Here is a 23,050-nt window from a genome sequence, read left to right as displayed (position 1 = left end):
TGGAGCAGAAAGAGAACGTTGCTCTAGCAGTTGCTTTTCTCCCCTAATATCAGCGAGATGCTGCCTGAGAGCCAGGCTCTAGAGCTTCACAGGCTGGGGCTGTGTCTCACCCCAGCTTTACAGATGGAGACACTGAGGCCCCGCCAGCTGAGCCACGAGCATCTGGGCACTGAACCTTGAGTGTGGGCAGGCACGCATCCCCACCACGTGGCCAGAAACGGCTCCTCTCACAACAAGACGGGAGCCCAGCGTTCCGAGAAGCTTGAACCTGCTAAGCTCACTCCGGAACTGAACATGCTCACAAAGCAAACATCCACGGTTTTAAAATAATCCAGAACATCGTTGTGCTAATTTGTAAATGGTTGCAGAGTAGACTGCTTGAAACACTTTACATGTGTGCATAAAGAGAGGATAATGACAACCATTAAAATTGTAAAAAAAAAAAAAAAAAAAAAGTAACAAATGAGGAGGACAGAAAAGAGAAACTGTGGGGGTGAATGCGGTCTGTACACATACGGTCATAACACAGTGAGACCCTTTTGTATAATCAACTTATAGTCTAAAAAGAGGACATAAAATACTGAAGCCAATGATGTAAATGCTGCAATTAAAGAGCAGAGTGATGGTCGTCAGGACAGGTAACGCCTAAGAGGCAGGTCTGCCTCTGGCTGAGCCGTGGAGGTTACAGCTGTGGGTGTCAGGAGACAGGCACTGAGCTCAGCCCCGCACCTCCCAGAAACACCTGCGGTCCCTGGGGATTGAGGCGGTGGGGACTACCACCCAGCAGGGCTGGTGCAGTCTGGGCCCAGACCGCAGCAGGTGTGTTCTTCTCGCTGGGACACATCCAGGGGCCTGAAACACTTGCTGTGCAGTGTGCACTTTCAAAAGGAAGCAGATGTGAAGACATAAAGAGGGCACAGAGAAGCAGAGGTGCGGGATGCACAGGGCACAGCAGATAACAGAAACCATGACCAAGGAGCACGGGCCATCGCCGGCTCTCGGTCCTCTTCACCCATCCTCCCGCCCGACTCAGCCAGTCTTCCTGTCCCTCGCCTTTTACCAGCTGGGTACAACCAGTTCCCAGGAGGGGAAGCACAGGGTCCAAACTTAACGTCACTGGATTCCCAGTGACTGATTTGGAAACACATCCAGCCCTGCTGTTTGATTCTCAATGAAAGTAGACAGCCTACTCATGACCATGATTTTAACTTGCTTTGACCAGTGAGCAGCCACTTCACCCGCCCCATTAGCGCCCTGACTTCCTCTGGGGTCTTCCTCACTCCCGGCTGCAGAGAGGCAGCCGAAGGTCCCTGGGTGTCTGCACTGGTCCCCGGGTGTCTGCACTGGTCCCTGGGTGTCTGCACTGGTCCCTGGGTGTCTGCACTGGTCCCCGGGTGTCTGCACTGGTCCCCGGGTGTCTGCACTGGTCCCCGGGTGTCTGCACTGGTCCCCGGGCGTCTGCACTGGTCCCCGGGTGTCTGCACTGGTCCCCGGGCGTCTGCACTGGTCCCCGGGCATCTGCACTGGTCCCCGGGTGTCCCGCACTGGTCCCCGGGTGTCCCGCACTGGCCCCCGGGTGTCTGCACTGGCCCCCGGGTGTCTGCACCGGTCCCTGGGTGTCTGCACTGGTCCCCGGGTGTCTGCACTGGTCCCCGGGCATCTGCACTGGTCCCCGGGTGTCTGCACTGGTCCCCGGGTGTCCCGCACTGGCCCCCGGGTGTCTGCACTGGTCCCCGGGTGTCTGCACCGGCCCCCGGGTGTCTGCACCGGTCCCTGGGCGTCTGCACCGGTCCCCGGGCGTCTGCACCGGTCCCTGGGTGTCTGCACTGGCCCCCGGGCGTCTGCACTGGTCCCCGGGCGTCTGCACTGGTCCCCGGGTGTCCCACACTGGTCCCTGGGTGTCTGCACTGGTCCCCGGGCGTCTGCACTGGTCCCCGGGCGTCCCGCACTGGTCCCTGGGTGTGTGGCACTGCCCTGCCAGGCTCCTGCATGGAGATGTGTGGCTCTTGGGCTTCCAGCCATCCCTCGGTGAGCGCCTTCTCCAGGTGTCCTGCTGACACGTGGCGGGGTGCTCTCTGGTGCATGCAGCCCAGACATGTGACGGAGTCGCGGTGGTGTCTACCGGGTCTCCAGCGGCACAGGACTCCAGTACTGCCCTGCACTGCCACACTTCCCCACCCACAGCTGGGTGCCATTCACTGCCCGTGGGCTCCCGAGTCAGCGTGATCTCACAGCACAGCCTGGGTACCCCGTCACTGCCCGTGGGCTCCCGAGTCAGCGTGATCTCACAGCACAGCCTGGGTACCCTGTCACTGCCCATGGGCTCCCGAGTCAGCGTGATCTCACAGCACAGCCTGGGTACCCCGTCACTGCCCATGGACACCTGAGTCAGCGTGATCTCACAGCACAGCCTGGGTACCCCGTCACTGCCCGTGGGCTCCCGAGTCAGCGTGATCTCACAGCACAGCCTGGGTACCCTGTCACTGCCCATGGGCTCCCGAGTCAGCGTGATCTCACAGCACAGCCTGGGTACCCCGTCACTGCCCATGGACACCTGAGTCAGCGTGATCTCACAGCACAGCCTGGGTACCCCATCACTGCCCGTGGGCTCCCGAGTCAGCGTGATCTCACAGCACAGCCTGGGTACCCTGTCACTGCCCATGGGCTCCCGAGTCAGCGTGATCTCACAGCACAGCCTGGGTACCCCGTCACTGCCCATGGACACCTGAGTCAGCGTGATCTCACAGCACAGCCTGGGTACCCCGTCACTGCCCATGGGCACCCGAGTCAGCGTGATCTCACAGCACAGCCTGCGTACCCCGTCACTGCCCATGGACGCCCGAGTCAGCGTGATCTCACAGCACAGCCTGGGTACCCCGTCACTGCCCATGGGCGCCCGAGTCAGCGTGATCTCACAGCACAGGCACAGGAGGTGAGCTGGGAAAGCCACGCCCCGCAGAACACCCCACTCACCCCTTCAGTGCTCACTGAGCCCCAGCTCTCAGTGAAGGAAGAAGACGCGGGGAAGACGCAGGGCGCAGGGTTTAACCCAATGGGCGCCATTCTCACTCAAGTGAGAAGCACATACAAAGAATACAGTTGGCTAGAGAGTAACACAACCAATTTAGAAAACAGTCATGGCCTGTGGACTTACCTCAGGGCCAACAATCACCAGGTAAACACCAGGCTCCTCCTCATGCCATTCTTGAAAAGGAGAAAACAAAACTTCTAAAGTGGGTTTTTAAAACTTTAAAAACGTATCTGGGAAAACAGCTAAGTTTAACATAAATTATTACGTAAACTATCTCAGATCATTATGGCTTCATCCCTGTTATTTGCCAATATAAGTTGTACTTATTTGGAATTTAAATATTTGACACTTTACACAATTAAATGATATTCCCCCCCCCCCCCCCCCCGAGAATGTGATTTCTAATGGATTTCTAATACACTACATTGTCACTGAAACCTAATCTGGGCTCCGGGACAGATAAACAGGATTACATGCCATCAGTTTAAGCTACAAAGCCAGACCACAGGCATATCCTAGACAGGAGTGTGTATGCGATATTTCCAGATAAAACTCTTTCAGCCTTATAAGTTGTGTGCGATTTTTATGATGTCCTCCGGACCTAAAGGACACACAGGCAAGCGGAAAACAACACTGAAATTACTATGCTGAGATATTAATCCCATAAATTATCTTTTTGGTTGTTTCCACAGCAACAATCTAGAAGTCCCGCTCTGGTGTAAGCTTGAAGCCCTGAAAATGGACAGTGACACTGCCAGCCATCTCTAAACAGAATCCAGCAGTGAGGAGGGGTGGCCCATACCAGAAAATGCGTCCACCAAGAACAGAGGGTCTTTCACTTGCCGAAGTCCGCAGATCAGGAGGAAAACCCACAGGTTGTCAGCGCTTTGGTTGATCTCTGTCACAGAAGAGGAGAGGACACACTAGCGGGGAGTATCCCGCTGGCCCTCGCCGCACGAGGCCACCAGAGGTGGCACCAGCACCACCGCCGGAGACCCCCGGCTCCCTAACAGAACTTTCTACTCCTAGCAGGCACCCCGACCTGCCAACTGTGAATCGGGTTCCTCCTGGGAGGGCAAACCCGAGCTCTGCCCAGCCTGTGAAGTCCACGTTGCTGCTGTGAAAACGAGGAGGGATGAGGCCAGGGACCGACCACCCAGCCATGCGGGAGATGCAAGCCAGAGGCCCCGGGGGTACCTGCACACAGTACCAGTGGGAGCAACATCTTGTTGACGAGAGTGGCTTATGTATTCATGTACTTGAGAGTTCAGGTATGCATGTGTACGTGACCATGTGTCTGGAGGTATCCAGTCACCAAGCAGGACACCTCACCCAGCTGGTTTTGATTTGTCCATTAGATCTCTTTGTCTCTGGAAAAAGTTTTCTTTCTGTTTCTCTCCCCCTACTTTCTCTTCTGTCCTCTCTGGCTCTCTCTCTTTCCCTCCTTCCCACCCTCCCCTCCTCTCTCTCTCTCTTTCCCTCTCTGTCCAGAAAGGCTTACCTGGCCTCACAGTGAGGTGTGAGGAGTAGCTTGGGATATCCACTCCTGACAACTCTTTCCACTGGTATGTGGGGCTGCCAGCTCTACCCCTGGCCTCAGGGCTGGCCCGGGACCTGCACTCTGACCCTCACTGGTGGGGCCTGTCGGGCCTGTGTGTGAGCTCAGAGCATGTGTGCAGCAGGCAGGCACTGCCCGTGGAACCTCAGAGCAACAAAACTGTCCACTCCACATCATTGGCTAAGTTCTGGAGCCACTGTTTTAAGCCAGTAAATCTCCTGGTGGTTTATTAGACCTCCACAGGCAACTGGCTCAACGGTGGTTATTAATACACGTGACACATGCTCATCTAAAACTTCAGAATCCACAATCGGTGTCATTGGCCATAAAAAGAAGCAAGTTCAAGGTGGTCTTGCCCAGGATAAGCCTTTAATGCAAACAGCCTCCTTTCCTTTTGCTTCTGTAAATCTTGAGTAAAAATTTAATTACTCTGTCTGATTATAATAACGTACAGTGACACCAGATAATCTTAAAAACCAATACCCAATTTGCTCTGTAGAAAACCTTTACTGACATGCTGAGATATCCCTCATAGCAACACACACACACACACACACACACACACACACGCACGCACGCACACACACACACACACACACGCACGCGCACACACACACACACACACACACACACACACACACACACACACACACACACACACACACACACACACACGACAATCTTGCTGAGATGTCTTTAATCCAAGCCTGAATGATCACTTTTGCGACCTGATCTCTGAGCTAGATACTATGTGCAGAACATGAACTCAAGGTCAGAGAATCTGGTCAGGTCTGGGACTCTGAGGTGAGAAGACAACTCTTCTTCTCTTTAATAAATCATATTCTGTTCTTCAATAAAAGCTAAAGCCAGGCACCAGTGGTTCACACCTATCACCCCAGCTACTCGGAAGGCTGAGTTCTGAGGATCATGGTTCAAAACCAGCCTGGACAGGAAAGTCCGTGAGACTCTTATCTCCAATTAACCACCAGAAAAATGGAAGTGGCTCTGTGGCTCAAAGTGGTACATTAGCCTTGAGTAAAAGAGCTCAGGGATAGCACCCAGACCCTGAGTTCAAGCCCTATGACTGACAAAAAAATCCAAGGAGAGTGGGGTTGGGTATGAGAAATGTCCACATTCCCAGGCAAGAACCAGTCTGATGAGGACAAAGACATAGAGCACCTTTGCCAGAAGGATGTACTGCCTACAAAGTAAACAACACCATGTACGGAGAAAACAGAAGACACCACCTTAATTAATATCAGAGACCCCAGCCTGGCATGCAGGACCTAGGTGCACACGCATACATGCATACACATATGTGTACGTGCACGGTCCATCTAGTCACAAAAATCTGTGTGCCTCCAAGCGAGGTGGTTAAGACATGGTGCCCTTGGTCACACTTCTGATCTGGTGGGACACCTGTGCACACAGGAGCAAGAGGAAAAGAAGGAAGGCTCTCCAAAGACAAAGCAGACAGGTGCACCACTGAAGGAGGGGTGTAAAAGAGCCAAACAACGGACCCCAGGAATGACCTGGGAGCTGCAGCCGAGCACAGCTCTGTGTTGCTGCGATGTGAAAGGCCCGGGCTGAGGACTGTGTGAAGGCGTGGGCCCTGGTGAGGTCTGGGAGCAATCTGGCCCTGCTCCCTCCAGGTCCTGAGTCCTTGCAAAGGCCCTGAGTTGGAGGCTGATCCCCAGGGCGCAGCCCCTGACTAGAGGTGAGATGCTGTGTGCAGCACAGGAAAATGGGTTCTGTCTGGGAGTGGGTGCCGAGCTGGGACAGGAAGTGAAAAGGAAGAGGAAGGTACTTTATACACACATGTGCAAATGGAACAATACAACCTGTGGAGAAAGGGGAAGATAAATGAGAAAGAGGGAAGGAGGGTGAATTTGATAGGGGTACATTGTATGCCCGCATGGAAACATCACGGTGACATGAAACTCCGTTGTCCAACTAATACATGTAAATAAGAAACGGGAGGGGATGCTTTAGTCTCTGCAAAGCACTGTGATGTTTTCTAGTCTGTTTCATTTCAATTTTTTAGAGTGCTCATCCTTAGCTCTAAATTGATTCTGAGGCTGCTGGCCCAGAAGGGGACAGAGCTAATTCTCTACGCCCTGCCTCTTTCCCATCTTCTTCCCGGGCAGGAGAGTAAATGTCATGGGAATTCAGGAAATTAAATTAGAGAGTGACAGAACAAAGCGCCAGATGCCTGGTCTTATTCTAGGATTTAAGAAAAATACAATGCTGCCCCAGCAGTTGGAGTCGAGTGTCTTTTGTGCACTTGTTGGGGACACAAGGGTTGTTCTCACAGACAGGAAGGACACGCTTGACCGCAGGCCCGCCCCTCCTGGGCAGCAACTACGGTGTACGGTAGCCCAGACGCCACACAGCCCCCAGCCACCTTGGGGATGTGCTGCATCCACTTGTGGATTTTAAAGAGAGACAGGGGAGATGGGAGAGGGGTGGCATCCACAGAGAGGCTGTCCTCACAAACCGAGGAACCCCCTCCTCCGTGGACAATTACTTACAGAGTTTGCAAAATGTAGATAAAAACAAAAAAAGGGGCCTGGGAAGGTGGCTCACTGGTAGAGTGCTTGCCTTGCATGCCTGAGGCTCTGGGTTCGATTCCTCAGCACCACATAAGCAAAAAGAAAAAAGCCGGAAGTAGTTCTGTGGCTCAAGTGGTAGAGCGCTAGCCTTGAGCTGAAGAGCTGAGGGACAGCGCCCAGGCCCAGAGTTCAGGCCCCACGACGGGACCCAAAATAAAAAAAAAAAAAAAAAAAAAAAAAACCTAAACTAAACAGATGGCACTGGTACCTCTGCTGGGAGTCGAGGTTGGCATCTGCCTTGTGTTTCTGTGAACTCTGCTCCTTGTTTTAATTCAGTTCTCACTTTTTATTGTCTATGTTTTCTCTAGTACTCAGGTGAAATGTGAGTCAAGGCGTGAGCTCATCACTTACAAACACACACATTTATGTGTCTTTCCGATAACATCGTTTCCTGCAGAATCGTGTTTTTATTCATTGTTGTGTTCTGGCACCACCGGACTAAACACGGCACTGTCTGAACCTTAGTGAGATGCACCTAGGGCTGGTGACAGAGGCCCCCTCCATCTTCCACCTTCCAGTCCATCCCCAGACTCTGCTCCAAATTCTCTTTCTATTCTTCACATGCATGAGAAGAAAGGTATTCAAGCACTTCAGTCAAGCATGTTAGGTTTAGTAAATCTTAGCTGGAAAGTCTGATTCTGTGCTGGTGTAGAACAAAGAGTTACCAGCTACTAGTAACCCCCACCTTGCATCTGAAACACAAGTGACTTTTCTTATAGCCAGGAGGAGAGAAAAATGAAAGCAGGAGTTAGGATCTCCAGAGAGAAACACAACTGGAGATTTAATAAAGAAAGGCAGAGACAGGGAAAGAGACAGAGATGGGGCTATAAATAAACAAGTAATAGAGAAGTAAAATAAAATGGAAAGCACTCAAAAAAAAAATGCCCAGGACATATGGTCCAGTCTGAATTAAGTGCTCTTCTTCCCCAGGTTTTGGTTGGATGGTCTGCAAGGATCATTACTTAGAAGTGTCAGTCATGAGGATTTACAAGCAGAAACTGTGGAATACTGAATCATAATAACATTTTTACCTGTATCTACAACTGCAGAAAAAACCACAAAGGCCAGGGCAGTCACTTGACTTCTATATCTGTATCTTCCTATCAGAATAAATGTCGTAAACATCCCATGAAAAAGCAATGCCACTTACCGCATTTAATTCACTGCGTTCTTTGTCTGTCCTTGGCTGACCTGTCTGAACACGGACGCTTGCAAGCCTGAAGCTGGGTCCATGTTATAAACGAAAAGAAACCCACTGGCTGGCTGGGGTTCAGAGGCATGACGGGGCTTTGTCGGAAGACCTGCCTCATGTCAGATGAGGGAGCATGCTGCAAAGCCTTGTCATCAGACACCCAGAAAGTAGAGCACAAAGCCGCATGACCGATGGGCTTCCCGGCTACTGAGATGGAGGGTTTGAGGAGAGCCCCCTCCCTTCTCCTGATGTACGGATGGGAGGAACGGTTCACAGAGCTCAGAGGCAACATTCTGTCATCAAGATCCCATGCTCCGGAGGCCATGTAAGATGGAGTAGGGATGATGAGGACAGTCCATCCCCAGAGCCCACAACACGACAAAGACAAAGGACCAAACAAATGAGGACGGATGCCGGAGCATAAAACCCAGAGACACAGATGAATGCTACAGCTCCCCTAGGGCCTTCTCTCCCAGCCAGCCACCGGCCACTGCCACAGGCTCTCTGTGCCACGTTCATGACTTCTCACTGCACCACATTAAGCTGGAGCCCAGTGGGTCTCCTGAGGAGTATTTAAAAGCCCTTCGCTTCTGTTAATTTGCTCAGCAGCAAGACTAGACATTAGCCACGGGTGGACAGAATTTGGTATCAACCCTTGTGCTTTTGGAAATGATGGGTCTCACTTGGGCTGCAATTGTGTCCTGTGATAGATTGGGGATGAAGTAACTTTACAGCGGGCAATTTACAGAGGGCCCCTGGTCCTGAGCAATGGCACGCACGCTGACGTGATGGAGTGATCGGAGGGCGTGGGTTATTTGTAAGGCTGACAGCGGCCATGCCGCTGTCACTGGCATTGATGAACACATCACGAAAATTATTTCAATAAAAGGCTTGGAGATTTTTCTTTTCAAGGAAAACGAATGCTGACATCCATCGTTTGAAGTGTCTGCAATGAAAGCAGGCTCCGGGCATGTCTGCGCGTTGCTTTGCATTTGTAGGCTCTTCTGGGAAGAGTGTCGCAAGACCTGCAACTTGGGCTGAAGGCCCAACCCTCTGCCCGGCGCTCTGGGCGGGCACCGCTGGGGAAGGTAGACAGAATCCTCATGCTTCCAGCTCCATGTGCAAAGCCAACTTTACCTGTTCTGGCATCTTGGCTCAGAATTAACTAGGTTGGACACCTGAATGGGAGCTGCAATCTTAAAGAATACACACTGTGGAACTCATTCGTGGTAAACCAAACATCCTAGATTCAAGGACTTTAGGCAGGAAAATGCTGTGTAAGCTAAGCTTACACATTATGAGAAGCCCTCAGCTCTACCACAGGCCGGGGACCGCCCTCTCCCCACCGCCGATGAGCTGAGGACCAGTGCTGAGGGAGGCCACCCAAAGGGGAGGATCTTTCAAGATGCTGAGAGTTGTGGTTAAGAGCACAGTTAAAGGTGGGGATGCTGGTGTGCGGAATTCCTCCTAAGGAAAGAACTGGGCACTGTGTGAAGTTTACAGCCCTACCACTGCCGGCAGTGCACGCAAAAGTGCTGTAAAAACTTACGTGTCCAGCCAGGGACGGAGGTCTAATGTGTTTGTAATGTTGGAAAGAATACTGCAAAGGAATTAAAACTCACAATATAAACAGAGGCACGAAGGTTCTATGAAGATGAAGATTACGAAGTAATTAAGATGTAATTAAATGGATAGGTAGATCACAGTCAGAGAGTTTTAAGATATATCATTCTGTTAAGATGTCAGCTCGGGCTGGGAAGTTGGCTCAGTGGTAGAGCACTTGCCTTGCATGGATGAGGCCCTGGGTTCGATTCCTCAGCACCACATAAGCAAAAAGAAAAAAGCCGGAAGTGGCGCTGTGGCTCAAGTGGTAGAGTGCTAGCCTTGAGCTGAAGAGCTGAGGGACAGTTCCCAGGCCCAGAGTTCAGGCCCCATAACCGGACCCAAAAAAAAAAAAAAAAAAAAGATGTCAGCTCTCTCTAAATTAATCTCTACATTAATTTAATTAATGCAACAGGACTTTACAGAAACTGATGAGATGATCCTAAAATCTGTATGGACATGCCACAAATCTGTAACAGCTATTGTGTTTTGACTAACAAACCACTTCATTTCTAGACTTATTGAAACCTATGTCAATAGGGCAGTTAATATTTGCATAAAGACCAATCAATTGACATACCAACAAAACTCACACATAGTAAATTAAATTTTCAGTAAAGGTAATTCAATGGAAAAGAATACTTTCAATAAATAACAGTGGAGTAGTGGGACATAAAAGTGAATAAATTCTTACCTCACACTCACACAAAAATTAATTTCAGGTGACTTTAACTGAAAGCATTAAAAATGATAAAACTCTGGAAGGAGAAAAAAAGAAAGAACATCTTTGCAACTTTAGGTAGTGGAAGATTTCGAAGCACCCCTTACCTGAACGCTGGAGAAACTCCTTCCAGCTGAAGGCAGGGTTGGGTGTGGCTGCAATTCCTGGGGGAAAGAACCAGAAAAGGCAGACAGAGTCACAGGTCACCCTGCTTCCAAGCTTGGGTTCTTAGCAAGCTACTCAGGGCCCAAGGGCTTCACTCAGGTCCCATGGTCCCAAGCCAGGGAACGGAGCCGAGGTACAGCCTGTGGCTCATGTAAACAGCTGCCGGGCTCAGCCCCCTGCTGTCCAGATCTCCAGCTCATCATCACGGAAAGGGGTTCTGCATTATTCACCACTACACAAGCTCTGGCTCACACCCTTGCTCACCGCCCCACCTAACAACTTCCATCTTCATCTAGATTCCCTAACCTCCTTCACCAAATCCCCACGATCATCTGTTCTCTGTCCTCAGATGGGTTCATTAGGTTTCTCCAGGGCTAGGACTGGAACCCAAGGCCTTGCGCGTGCCAGGCAAGTGCCCTACTACTGAGCTCCATCCCAGTCCAAATTTCAATTTTTCAAAAATTATGAAAATTCAAGGCAGGTGCCGGTGGCTCACACCTGTATCCCAGCTACTCAGGAGGCTGAGAAGTCCCATGAGACCCTCCTTTCCAATTAACCTCCACAAAACCCAGAAGTGGTGCTGTGGCTCAAAGTGGAAGGTTTGAGTGCTAGCCTGGAGCAAAAAGAACTCGGGGACAGCACCCAGGCCCTGAACCTTGCACGTTCTGGGCTCACCTAGGCTTAGGATTGGTCACATGTCCTTCTCTGGGCCTCGCCTTCCACGCTGACACACAGTTCCGGTTTGCAAGAGCAAGTGGAGCTGGCTAAGAGAGTGTCTGGGTAAGAGAGCCAGCTGCCACACCCTGGCGGGGGTGGGGGGCGTGAGAAGAGACCAGGTACCCTCAGGCAAGCCAGCTTAGAGGTGCTCAGCACTTTGTCCTGTTTGCTCAGTGAAGGGTACTGGGATGGAGTGTGCTGTGCTTCTATTGGTGAAAAGTGTTAAGTGACTGGCATTAACTTATTCATGAGTGTGTGTGTGTGTGTGTGTGTGTGTGTATACTTGTACTGGGGGCTTGAACTCAGGGCTTTTCCCTCTTGCTGAGCTTTTATCACTGGAGGCTGGTGCTCTAGGGCTTGAGCCATGCCTCCACTTCTAGTTTTTTGCTGGGTATTCAGACATAAAAGTCTCTAGGATTTGTTTGTCTATAGATCATGATCCTCAGCTCTTAGCCTCCTGAGTAGCTAGGATTACAGATGTGAACACAGGTGCCCAGTAATTACTCTTTTATAATTTGTCCCATGCATCTTTTATTCTAATGTTAGAAGTCAATGAGAAAATGTATGCATTCTAAGTAAATACCAGTAAATACCAGAAATCATTGTATGTCATGAGTAAACATTTCAGAATATATCACTTAAAGTATACACACACACACACACACACACACACACACACACACACACACACACACACACATTTTTTTTAATTGAATCTTTACCTTGGCTCTGGATATAGATCTTCCCCGTTGCATGAGGCTTTTGAAAAGAAGGAAGAAAGAAAAAAAAAAAAGTAAATTTGATGGTCTATTTTATGCTTTTTAGAGATGAAAGTCACTAAATTTCCGTTGGAAAACATTTACAAGTTATTGACATACTGCTCACACCTTTAAGAGCACAGGTTTACTCCTGCTGTTAACAGACTTTGCTATTATAAACAAAGCATTGGTAAGATAAGAAGCACAAAGAGAAAGACATCCCTGAAATGAGACTGATGCTGGTTTAACATTCTGCTATGATAGTTTCTGAAGCTGGAGCACGGGCAGAGCCACTGGGCAGCTGGTGTCCTGAGTTCTGGGAGCAATGAACACCCTTGAATGGAGAAGAGAATCCCCCAGCTATTAGGGCAGAGGGAGAAAGGAAGAGGGAGAAAAGGAGGAAAATCAGACAAAGAAAAAGAGAGGGAGAAAAGAAGGGAAAGAATGAAAGAGGGAGGGTCGTGGGAAGAAAGGGGGCCCTGAAGGGCACTAGGGGGCAGATTCCCTGTACCAGGAAGACACACAGTTTCAGGCAGTGGTGAGGCCCTGTGCCAGGGTAGGTCTCAGGCAGCACTGCTGCTCCGACACCTCCAACGTCCAGGGCAGAAGCAACCCTTTGCACTGACCTTGTAGGCATCTGTTCCAAGATACCAACCCACTATTCCTTGTGTGAACTGTTGCAAAACTACTCAAAAGAATCTATTTCTCCAGTTCACTGAGAAATGGTGGCAGAAGGTTTCGGCATCAAGATGAGACAGGAGGTGGAGGCCACTGGGAACAGAGAGCCACAGCTCCACAGGGATCGACCACGTGGCTGCCGTTCAGTGCTGAAGGACCGCTCCCCGGCTGCCAACACTGACCAAGCCCCAAACGTGCACCCTGTTCTGTGGCCTGTACTCAAGATGAATGTGGGAATGACTGACTTAGCTAGTCACCGCAGCACAGCCCTATCCTGTGAGGCGACAGGCCGTGGTACCACCCGGAGGGCAACATGGCCATGTCACTGCAAGCAGGGGGCTGTCCCCCTGGTCCCCAAGCCAGTCCTAAATTTGGGGACCAAGCTGGGGTGAAGAGGCCTGGGGCAAGGCAGGGAAGGCATGGAAAGGGAGGGGCAGCCCTGGCCTGGCCCCGTGGTGGAAGGTCTGGGGAGTGTGGCTTCCAGGCTGGGGCCTGCAATGCACTGGCTCAGTTGGTTTGGTTTTGCCCTCTGCATCACATGTCATATCTCACCCCCAAACTAGAGACCCCCAACACCTGTCCCTCTCAAGAGTACCATGCAGTAGATGGGCCATGCAGATGCCCTTGAGTAGCAGATCGTAGGAAATGAGCTGCAAACTCCCTTTCCCTTCTAGTTTAAAAAAAAAATGCCAGTAAAGGAGGAGGTAACAACGCTCGATAGGAAATGTACTTGTTACTTACTCGTGTGACTGTAACCACTCTGTACAGTGCTTCTACAATAAAAAACAAACACAAAGACGAAAACCCCGCCAGCTTCCACGGGGAAAATGGCCTTGGCGACCAGTGGAAGCTGAGGCTGACAGACCCCCATCCTTCCTCTGGCAGGAAGCTGAGCAGAGCCACGGGAGGGCAAGCATCTCAGAAGCTGTCACCCCCAGTTGTGGCTGAGGTGCTGGACAGAAGCCTGTGCACAAAGGTGCTGAGCCCACAGAGATCCTACCAGAAGGCTTTGAAGCCTGGGGGAGGCAGGAGGCTGACACACCAGAGAAACTTGATTCTGGAAGGTGAGGCAGAAATGAGCTATAATCAGGCCTTTGTCCTTAGAGAGACACATGGCAACTAGAAATATATAAACTCAGAGTGCTCCTGTCACAAAAGTTCCTTTCCTCACTAAAAAAAATTCACTAAACTGTTATCTCAACTCCAAAACCAGTGACTGTGCATGCAGACCTGCGGATTTACCGTCTCCTCTTCACCTCTCGGTGGTACCTTGCTAAATTTTAGTGAAAGCCTGGGAAGTAAGTGTCCAGTCTCACAGACTTCCAAAGTGTGCCACCGACAATACTGTAAGCGCTCCCCTGAGCAAGTAAAAAAAACAGAGGTACTATATAGAAGAAATCTAGACCGGGTTTTTCTTAAATGATGTACTACAAGAAATCTGGCAAAAGCAAATTAGCTTGTATTGATTTTGGAAATCATGTTCTGTATTACAGCGTTACACATACAAACAGTTTTCTCTGCTCAGTATTTCTTGCTCCATTTGCTCTGAGCTAGCAGGAGTCCATGTTCTGTGTATAACTATTTGCTTTGCTAAATTATCTCATTGATACGTAAAATTAAAAAAATTAAAAAGGAGGTGGGCCCCGGTGGCTCATGCCTGTCATCCTAGCTACTCAGGAGGCTGAGATCTGAGGATGCGGTTCAAAGCCAGCCTGGGCAGGAAAGTCTGCGAGACTCTTATCTCCAATGAACCACCAGAAAACTGGAAGTGGCGCTGTGGCTCAAGTGGTAGAGCACTAGCCTTGAGCTGAAGAGCTGAGGGACAACACCCAGGCCCAGGGTTCAAGTCCCACGACCAACAAAAAAAAAAAAAGGAAGACTGAATGAATTTGAAGGTATATGAAGTTAGATCATGTGACCCCATTATTAAGTATTTAAAGCCAGAACCCCATTGGATAGATGCTTGTAAACAGGTATGGCTTTGTAAGAAACCCAATTTTTATAACAAAAGAACAGACAACAGCAACCAAAATAACACAGAAGCTCATCTTCTGAGGTTACACTATGTAAATGGAAACCATGACAGATTATTACTTTTGTAATACAAGCACAACCTGGTACTGTGTAGGCAACAAATGAATGATACATTTTCTTTGAAGTTACAATATAGCTTTTGATTTTAGCTTTGTAAAACAATTACAAACTGCTTCAAAGAAATCATGGCCCATACCTACAATGCTCACAATATAGGTCTGTGACATAGATTAGATATAAATTGGGAATGTCTCATGGGCTACAGTGTCCTTTTTTTTTTTCTTTCTCTCTTTGTTCTTTTTCTCTTAAAAAATATGTTACCAAGCAAGGAAAGAAAGCAATATTCAAAAAGAAGGGATAAGGGAGACACAACCCTGCCTCTGAGCTGGACCACCGAAAAGTCACAAAAACGCTCATGGGGGCATGACGGTGCCAGCATCAGGAGAGGAGATGGGGGACGATCCACCCTGGACGAAGCCCAGGCCAGGGGTGCAGCCGACTAGGGGTTTCCGTCCTTCCAACAACTTCATCTCAGTTGAAGAGACGCTGGGAAGCTTCCCACCCGCCTGAAGCCCCCTGCCCAAGGTGAGGCCAGGCTCCCGGCTGGCCCAGGCGGGAGCCCAGGTCACGGGACAGGAGCGCTCGGAAGCTCTGCCGTGCCTCATTCTGGCAAGGTTTCTTTAAGACATCTCAATTCCCAGGGACCAAACATAAGGGGAAAAGTACACAGCATGTACATTTCTGAAGAAACCCAAGTACAGGCCATCTTAAACTAAAGACATCATTAAAGTGATACGCTTCCAAAACGTTGCTGGGCAGAGCAGATGGGGCTCTGTGTGAGGCCAGCCCACCAATCAGGCAGCCTGAAGAACCCCACATCACAGAAAATCAGATCAGAGGTGTGTGGTGCAGTTACAGCTATCGTCCAGATGATCTGCAGAGACAACAAGACAGAAGGCGGTGGCCAGGGAGAAAGGAGGATGTGCTTTCCTGCCCTAACTGGGGAGTTGTGAACAGCTGTGGTGAGGTTAGGACAGCACAAACACCCCCACGGACTTGCTGAGCTCACCTGCAGTGTGAGCTCTGCCCATGGCCACCACTGAAATCTGTCTTGCTTTCTATATTTTAACTTCCAACGAATTTTGATGAGCATACACATATACTGAAAATAAAACTGAAGAGTTGCCCAATACAACTACTTTAAGAATGGCATGATTTTTCTTTACAAGGTGGAGAAGAGTAAGCCCCAGAGGGCACTGACTCAAATAGAAAGGACTGGAAATGCAGTCATTGCATTCAATGTACACTACATAAAAAATGAACTATGTAACTCGTGGGAAAAGGCGGGAAGGGGAAAAATGAGATAAAACTTAAAAAGAGAGAAAATACTAAAAGGATAACAGTAAGCGATTCACCTCAATGCCCAGAGCACAGGTGTGCCCCCTGCCCCTCAGCCCAGAGCACAGGTGTGCCCCTGCCCCTCAGCCCAGAGCATGGTGTGCCCCTGCCCCTCAGCCCAGAGCACGGTGTGCCCCTGCCCCTCAGCCCAGAGCACGGTGTGCCCCTGCCCCTCAGCCCCTAGCACGGTGTGCCCCTGCCCCTCAGCCCAGAGCACAGGTGTGCCCCTGCCCCTCAGCCCAGAGCACGGTGTGCCCCTGCCCCTCAGCCCAGAGCACAGGTGTGCCCCTGCCCCTCAGCCCAGAGCACGGTGTGCCCCCCAGAGTACGATGTGCCCCCCAGAGCATGGTGTGCCCCCAGAGCACAGGTGTGCCCCCTGCCCCTCAGCCCAGAGCACGGTGTGCCCCCTGCCCCTTACCATGCTTCTTTCAATGTGATAACCACGTCAAGCAGTAATCACTCCCTTGTGATTTTAAGAATTTCCTAGATCAATTCTTAAATTTAGAGAATTAGGTAAGGTTGAACAAAATAGGGACTTGTGGTGGGACAAACAGCAGTCATTGACACACAAGTTAATTATTATTATTGTTATTATTTTGGTAAAAATGTTTACATTTCCTAGAAAAAGCCTGGTGAATTCAGAGAAAGCATTCTAAGCTTGGACCAGACCTGGAATACAGTAGTATAACAAGAAACTGAAAGCCTGAGTTTCTGTGCTTCCTAAATCTCTACAGTGCTCACCTCACAGTGGGAAAGGAGCAGTACACAGCCCCACAAAGCAAGAGAGCAGCGCTTCCAGAAGCACAACAGGAGTGTGGACACACGGCCAGCAGCGTGGCGCTGGCCGGGGGAAAAGCCTAGGACTGGCCACCACAAAGCAGGTAGGCTGTCAAGTTAGGGCCAATAAGAACAGCAATAAAAAATAATGACTTGGGCCTCAATAAATGCAGCTCAAATTAAAAGAGCTGATGTAAACCCATCTTTATTGAAATCCAATCAAACTAATTTGTGTAGAGCCAGTCAGCCACTAGCAGAAGACAAAGTAGCCTCCCCAAGATGCCTGGCCTCCTCAGAGCTGAAGCTGACCCATGGGGTAGAACAGCCCTCATCCGGCCCACTGCTGTCACTGCGTCTCCTGGGATGGCGTGCTGTTTGAGCAAGTGTTTCAGACGCCCTGAACCGGCTCCCTTCAAGGGCAGGTGGTAGGCTACAGTGCGGGGAGGACACCGAGTACCTGGAGCGTGCATGGGGGCTCTGCGGGTAGGAGCTACATGCTGAGTCCTGGACACAGTGGGTACATTGTAAAGAACTTGGCCCTGTGGCTTCGCTGGCAGCGGTGATTCTCGCAGGAATGTCCCTGTCTAGACCTCAGCCAGGACCAGACACACCCAATCAATCTTTCCAGGGTTGGAGTTGGCCAAACCAGAAAGACCAGACTCAGGATTCATGGTAGGAATGTTGGACCAAGTAGTGTCAGCCTGCCTACGACTACTGAATCAGTCACACCTACACACAGAAACTGTCAGCCACGCCGACACACAGCATCAGTCACACATAGAAACCCCAATAAAAACTGGGAACACTGAACATAGTCAGCATCCCTGAGGCTGAGCACACTCCACAGGCTCCTCCCTGGACATCCCAGCCTCTGATGGACTTTATTTATTTGGGGGATCCAGTCGTGGGGCCTGAACTCTGGGCCTGGGCGCTGTCCCTCAGCTCTTCAGCGCCAGGCTAGCGCTCTACCACTTGAGCCACAGCGCCACTTTGGGCTTTTTTAAAAAATCTGCTTATGTGGTGCTGAGGAATCGAACCCAGGGCCTCATCCATGCAAGGCAAGCGCTCTACCACTGAGCCACCTTCCCAGCCCCTCTGGTGGACTTTAGTATGGGTTCTTTCCTAGAAGGAACCAGGCCCCTGAGTCCTGAGTCCCTCCTGATAGGGGTGTGGCCTGCGGCCACAGCTGAGGTCCATGGGAAGGCCTTCTCAGAACTACACTCCACGGCAGCACTGTGAACGGCAGACAGGGGTTAATAAAGATACACTGAAGTTAATTTCACTCATTGCCATCTATTTCCTTATGCAGCTGCTGGAAAGCTTTTAGTTACGCCTGTGACTCATTGTGGCTTGCGCTGTGTTTCCGTTGGCTAGTACAAGTGTTGTACGTGAAGCAGTGTGCACACCTTGCCTTCACTGAATCACCTCTTTCAAAGAAGATAAAGCACACAGGTTTCGGACTGAATATTTGTGCTCAAAAATCACACTGACCTACATAAACTCCATGTAAATATATAGTCTCACTTTTGACATCACAAAGGCAATAAGAAGCAACTTCCACCAATCTCCCTAATAGGGGATTGTTGAAAGTTGATTCAGGTCTGATTATAACTGGGAAAAATGGACTCATCTGCACCTGTACCAAATAGGTGCTCACTAAAGTAGAAGAAAAAACTAGAATCAAAAACCGATGGTTCTGTAATGAAGAGCAAAACTTAATTGCTCAAAACCTGCATCACCAGAGCATGCTGACCCCCTGGCTCTCCTTACTTCTGCAGACAGCACGGGCTCACGGGGGGCTCTCCAACTCCCTGAGAACCCCCTTACCCACCCCGCTCCCTTCACCTGCCAAGCACAGCATATTGAATAGGTGAGACAACAAGTGAACTCATTTGCCCATACATTCACTGGTCCTGACTCTCTGAACACCCTTCGAATAAACAGTATTGCCCAAGAAATCACCTGTGCCACTCATGAGTGTGTGGCTCTCAGGTTTCTGAGTTTGCTGCAGACTTTGTAAGACAACCTGTAACTCTTCTCACTCCAACAACTCAAAGAAAAAACACAAAATGTTAAAAGACTGGACTGCGGGTTATTCTTGGCATCCAATGATAGCACCCAAAAAGCCAAGGCCGTGAAGTTGTGAAAGTATATTACCCCCCCAAAAAAATAAATCAGCCCATGGGAAATACAGGCTGCTGTGCCCACACCAGGCCCGTGGCATCTAACAAGAGTGACCCTCGGCCCCCAGGTCTACCTTTCCACCATGAGGGACGGACGAACAAGGGAACACTGGGTGAGCACATACCCACTGGGCCTGCGCCTTCTCCTTCATGGACTGGGTGAAAGCCACGGCAAACCTGGCAAGTGAACAAAGACGACAGGGACAATTAGGCCAGAATTCAATCCGCAGAAGTACAAAACACCACGTGGGAACAAATTATGCGGGGCAGAAGGGTTGAGGCTCTACACTGGAGGTGCAATCAGCAAAAATGATTCTGGGTCAGTGCCCGCTAGGCTTAAATCGCTACCAACCTGAAAAAAGAAATTGTGTTTTGTTTTTATGATGGACCGAACTTCCTAGTTTTCTTGTTCCTTCCACTTAAGGCCAGAGAATCAGGGATAAAATCACCACCAGGACTCCAGGAGAAGTGAGGACATGGCTAATCTGTGAGAGCGCCACAGGCCGGCTGTGGCCCCCGAGGCTGGCCAGCGCGAGGGCACGCTGCAGCATGGGATTCACCAGGATGCCTGAGGACAACAGGAGCAGTGGCCCACATCTCAGTGCAATCTCTCCAGCACACGGCTTGGCTAAGAAAATAGGATGGCAATCCATACAGAAACATGGCAATCGGGAATTGTACAAAGACACCCTCTTTACCGAACTGCCACTGGCTAGTGGAAAAGCCATCCCTCAAGGAATTGCAGCCCAGGAAGCTTGCAAGGGCAGGGCACATGGATAAACCAAAACCCGAAGAACAAGGAAACAGGGACAACAAAAGAATGAAGAAGTTCAGAGGACAAGAGAATAAGGCAAGAGGCCCTCGGAGCAGCAGCTGGAAAGCAAGGACAGAGGAGCAGGCTTCCCCTCTGGTCACACCTCTCGTGGTCACTGCTGTCCACATGGGGGCCAGCGGACATCCAGAGCTGCTACTGCAGGGCCAAAGATGAAGAAAGCAAGGAAGGAAGAAGACAGGTGGGAGGCTGCATTCCCAGAGGGCGCCGAGGCGAGGGCTCGGGGTGGGCGGAGGGACCGGCATGAGCAGCATCTTCCTGCCCGGCACATGGATCTACCCACGCTGGTGGGCACCGCACTCCTCCCTGGGCCCCTCGCTCTACCTCTCCCGAAGAGAGAACACACTGAGGGGGCTAGCCCAAAGCTCCTGAGAGTTCAAAGCAAACAAAAACAATACATTTCCTACAAACAACATAAGAATACGAATACTGCACTTTAGGCTGAACACTGCCATATAAAAAGATTTACTCACTTGTCATGATGTTTGCAACCTTATCGTTGATACAATTCAAATACAATATAATCCAAAATAGCAAATCACATAGTTCAACCTAACGTGTTTATCTGTCTTCCCTACAACTACTTTTAGGTACTTTATTTCATACTAACTTTGCTCATTGGTTTAACCATGTTTAATTTTTTCCATGCCAGGGGTGGTGATACACACCTGTAATCCCAGCACTCAGAAATCTGAGGCAGGAAGATAGCAAATTCAAGGCTGGCCTTAGCTCCATACTGAGTCTCTGCCTCCAAAAATAAAAGTAAAGCTTTTCCAAAATATACTTGCATGGTCCTTCACAAAATAATTCCCACAAGTTTCAGATACTCTTTCATTTTTAGAATTCCTAAGTTCTTACTATTTTATCTTACAAGCTGAAAAGCCAATGCTCAATCAAGATTACTATGATACTGTAAAGAAAAAGGCCTAAACTCTGAAAAAGTTTAGATTATAAACTATCAAAAATACACTCATTTTTAAATGCATTTGATTACAAAAGGAACACTGAGCAAGGCACTGGTGGCTCACACCTGTAATCCTAGCTACTCAGGAGGCTGAGATCTAAGGATCATAGTTTAGCCAACCTGGGGAGGAAAGTCTGTGAGTCTCTAATCTCCAATTAACCACCAGAAAACCAGAGTGGTACTATGGCTTAAAGTAATAGAGCGCTAGTCTTGCATGAAACTGCTCAGGGACAGCACCCAGGGCCCTGAGTTCAAGCCCAACAACCAACCAAAAATAAAAAAAAATAAAAAATAAAAAGCTGATTGCAAAGCTAGACAAATTAAATACTTTATCTAATAGAAAGTGTGTTCTATTGTGTTGGACAAGAAATCTATGATTCATGCAACTTTCTTGCCTACTAACCTCGATCGATACCTCCAAATAAAAATCAATACTTGTTTTAATACCAATGCAATGAATAATACAAATGGAAACAGTAGAAAGCAGACTCGTTCAATGCTGTTTCTAGTAAACAGAATTACTTTCCGTCCATGAGACTGTGCATTACAAACCACGTGAATGAAAAGGCAATGAATTTTCAGAATGTAAGAACAACGCTAAGGAAAGTTGAAATGACGGATTACCTTCCAAGGCAATGCCAAGGTGCCTTTGTCCATTGTAGTGTGCACACGTGCAAACACACACACACACACAGAGTACATGTGCCTCCACTTCTGAAATGTTGTATTTCCACAGTATTTGTGTTCAGGAAATACTGAAAGAATGAAGGTCCTGAAACTTGACATGTCCCTGTCATCATAGCATTGACAGGTGACAGAGTCCAACACCCATTTACATGAGAAAGCACCATAGATGACCCAAGACACCCTGGAGCTCCCTCCCTGGAGTTACCCCGAGATGGAGGAGCTCCCTGCCCCTGCCAGTGCCTGCCGGGGGAAATGTGGCTGGTGATTTATTGCACTAGAAATGTATCACCTGGTTTTGTTCTCTTTTTACAGTGACTCAAAGAAAGGATGTTCACACCTCCTACCTCTTAGCAATAAACCATAGTGCAGTGTTCTGAGACGTCTTGCTAGGGCTAAACAGCTGTAAATGTGACCATAGAGAAGTTCATCTGAATTTGAATTTTGAGTCATTAGGCAAATATGAAATATATACGTCAGGAATGAGAAGAAGCTACAGTAAAATAAATAGCTACAGCTTAATGTCCTTCCTTCCTTCTTCCTCTTTTTTTCTTTCTAAATAAGTGAAACCCCTTCTATCACTCTCTCTCTCTCAGCCCTACCCCATCCCTCAAGCTACCAGTTCAATTTTCACACATGTACATTGTATACTACAACAAAGAAAGCATACAATATTAAAACCTTTACTGTGAATAATAAGGTGTGATGAATGTGTTAATAATCCAGGCCATTAAGCTGGATGCTGGTGGCTCATGCCTGTAATCCTAGCAACACAGGAAGCTGAGATCTGAGGGTCTCCAATTGAGGACTGAGGATCTGAGGGTTGCCTTCCACAATATTACTTTGTTTTTGTCTGTTGCATACCAGGTTCTTCTTCTACAAGGGCATCTGAGTAGCTAATGTATAATGACATCTATGTTTCTGGAAATGCTAGTTTTTGTTGTTGTTGTTGCTACAATTTTATAAACTTTAATGAAAAGAATACTTCGACTGAGCCTCCTGGGAAGAATGTTAAATTGTTCTGACCTAGGCCACTCATCATTTTGTTTTTTGGTTTCAGAAGTGAGTAGTGTCAGATTCCAACTTTCCTTCTGTAATAAATGTTTTCTCCAAGAAAAAAAAAAAAGAAAGGATGTTCAGTCAA

The 23,050-nt window shown here is 49.1% G+C and overlaps 1 protein-coding gene across 4 annotated transcripts in view; it reads right to left on the bottom strand.

Annotated features, from left to right (window-relative positions):
* Glt1d1 (glycosyltransferase 1 domain containing 1) overlaps window positions 1–23,050 on the bottom strand; it is a 46,886-nt gene that overhangs the window by 15,051 nt on the left and 8,785 nt on the right. For all 4 annotated transcript variants that reach the window (XM_070024899.1, XM_070024895.1, XM_070024898.1 and 1 more), the window contains 5 exons: window positions 19,552–19,603; window positions 12,321–12,357; window positions 10,824–10,880; window positions 3,834–3,929; window positions 3,155–3,204 (listed from right to left, as the gene is read on the bottom strand). In XM_070024899.1, the coding sequence (XP_069881000.1) occupies window positions 3,155–3,204; window positions 3,834–3,929; window positions 10,824–10,880; window positions 12,321–12,357; window positions 19,552–19,603 (292 nt within the window). The remainder of the gene's footprint in view (window positions 1–3,154; window positions 3,205–3,833; window positions 3,930–10,823; window positions 10,881–12,320; window positions 12,358–19,551; window positions 19,604–23,050) is intronic.

The sequence above is a fragment of the Dipodomys merriami genome, unplaced genomic scaffold (genome assembly GCF_024711535.1).
Source record: "Dipodomys merriami isolate MVZ:Mamm:240054 unplaced genomic scaffold, mDipMer1.0.p SCAF_163, whole genome shotgun sequence".
NCBI classification, from domain to species: domain Eukaryota; kingdom Metazoa; phylum Chordata; class Mammalia; order Rodentia; family Heteromyidae; genus Dipodomys; species Dipodomys merriami.
Note: the sequence above shows the minus strand (reverse complement) of the source record. Positions and strands in the feature narration are given on the sequence as shown.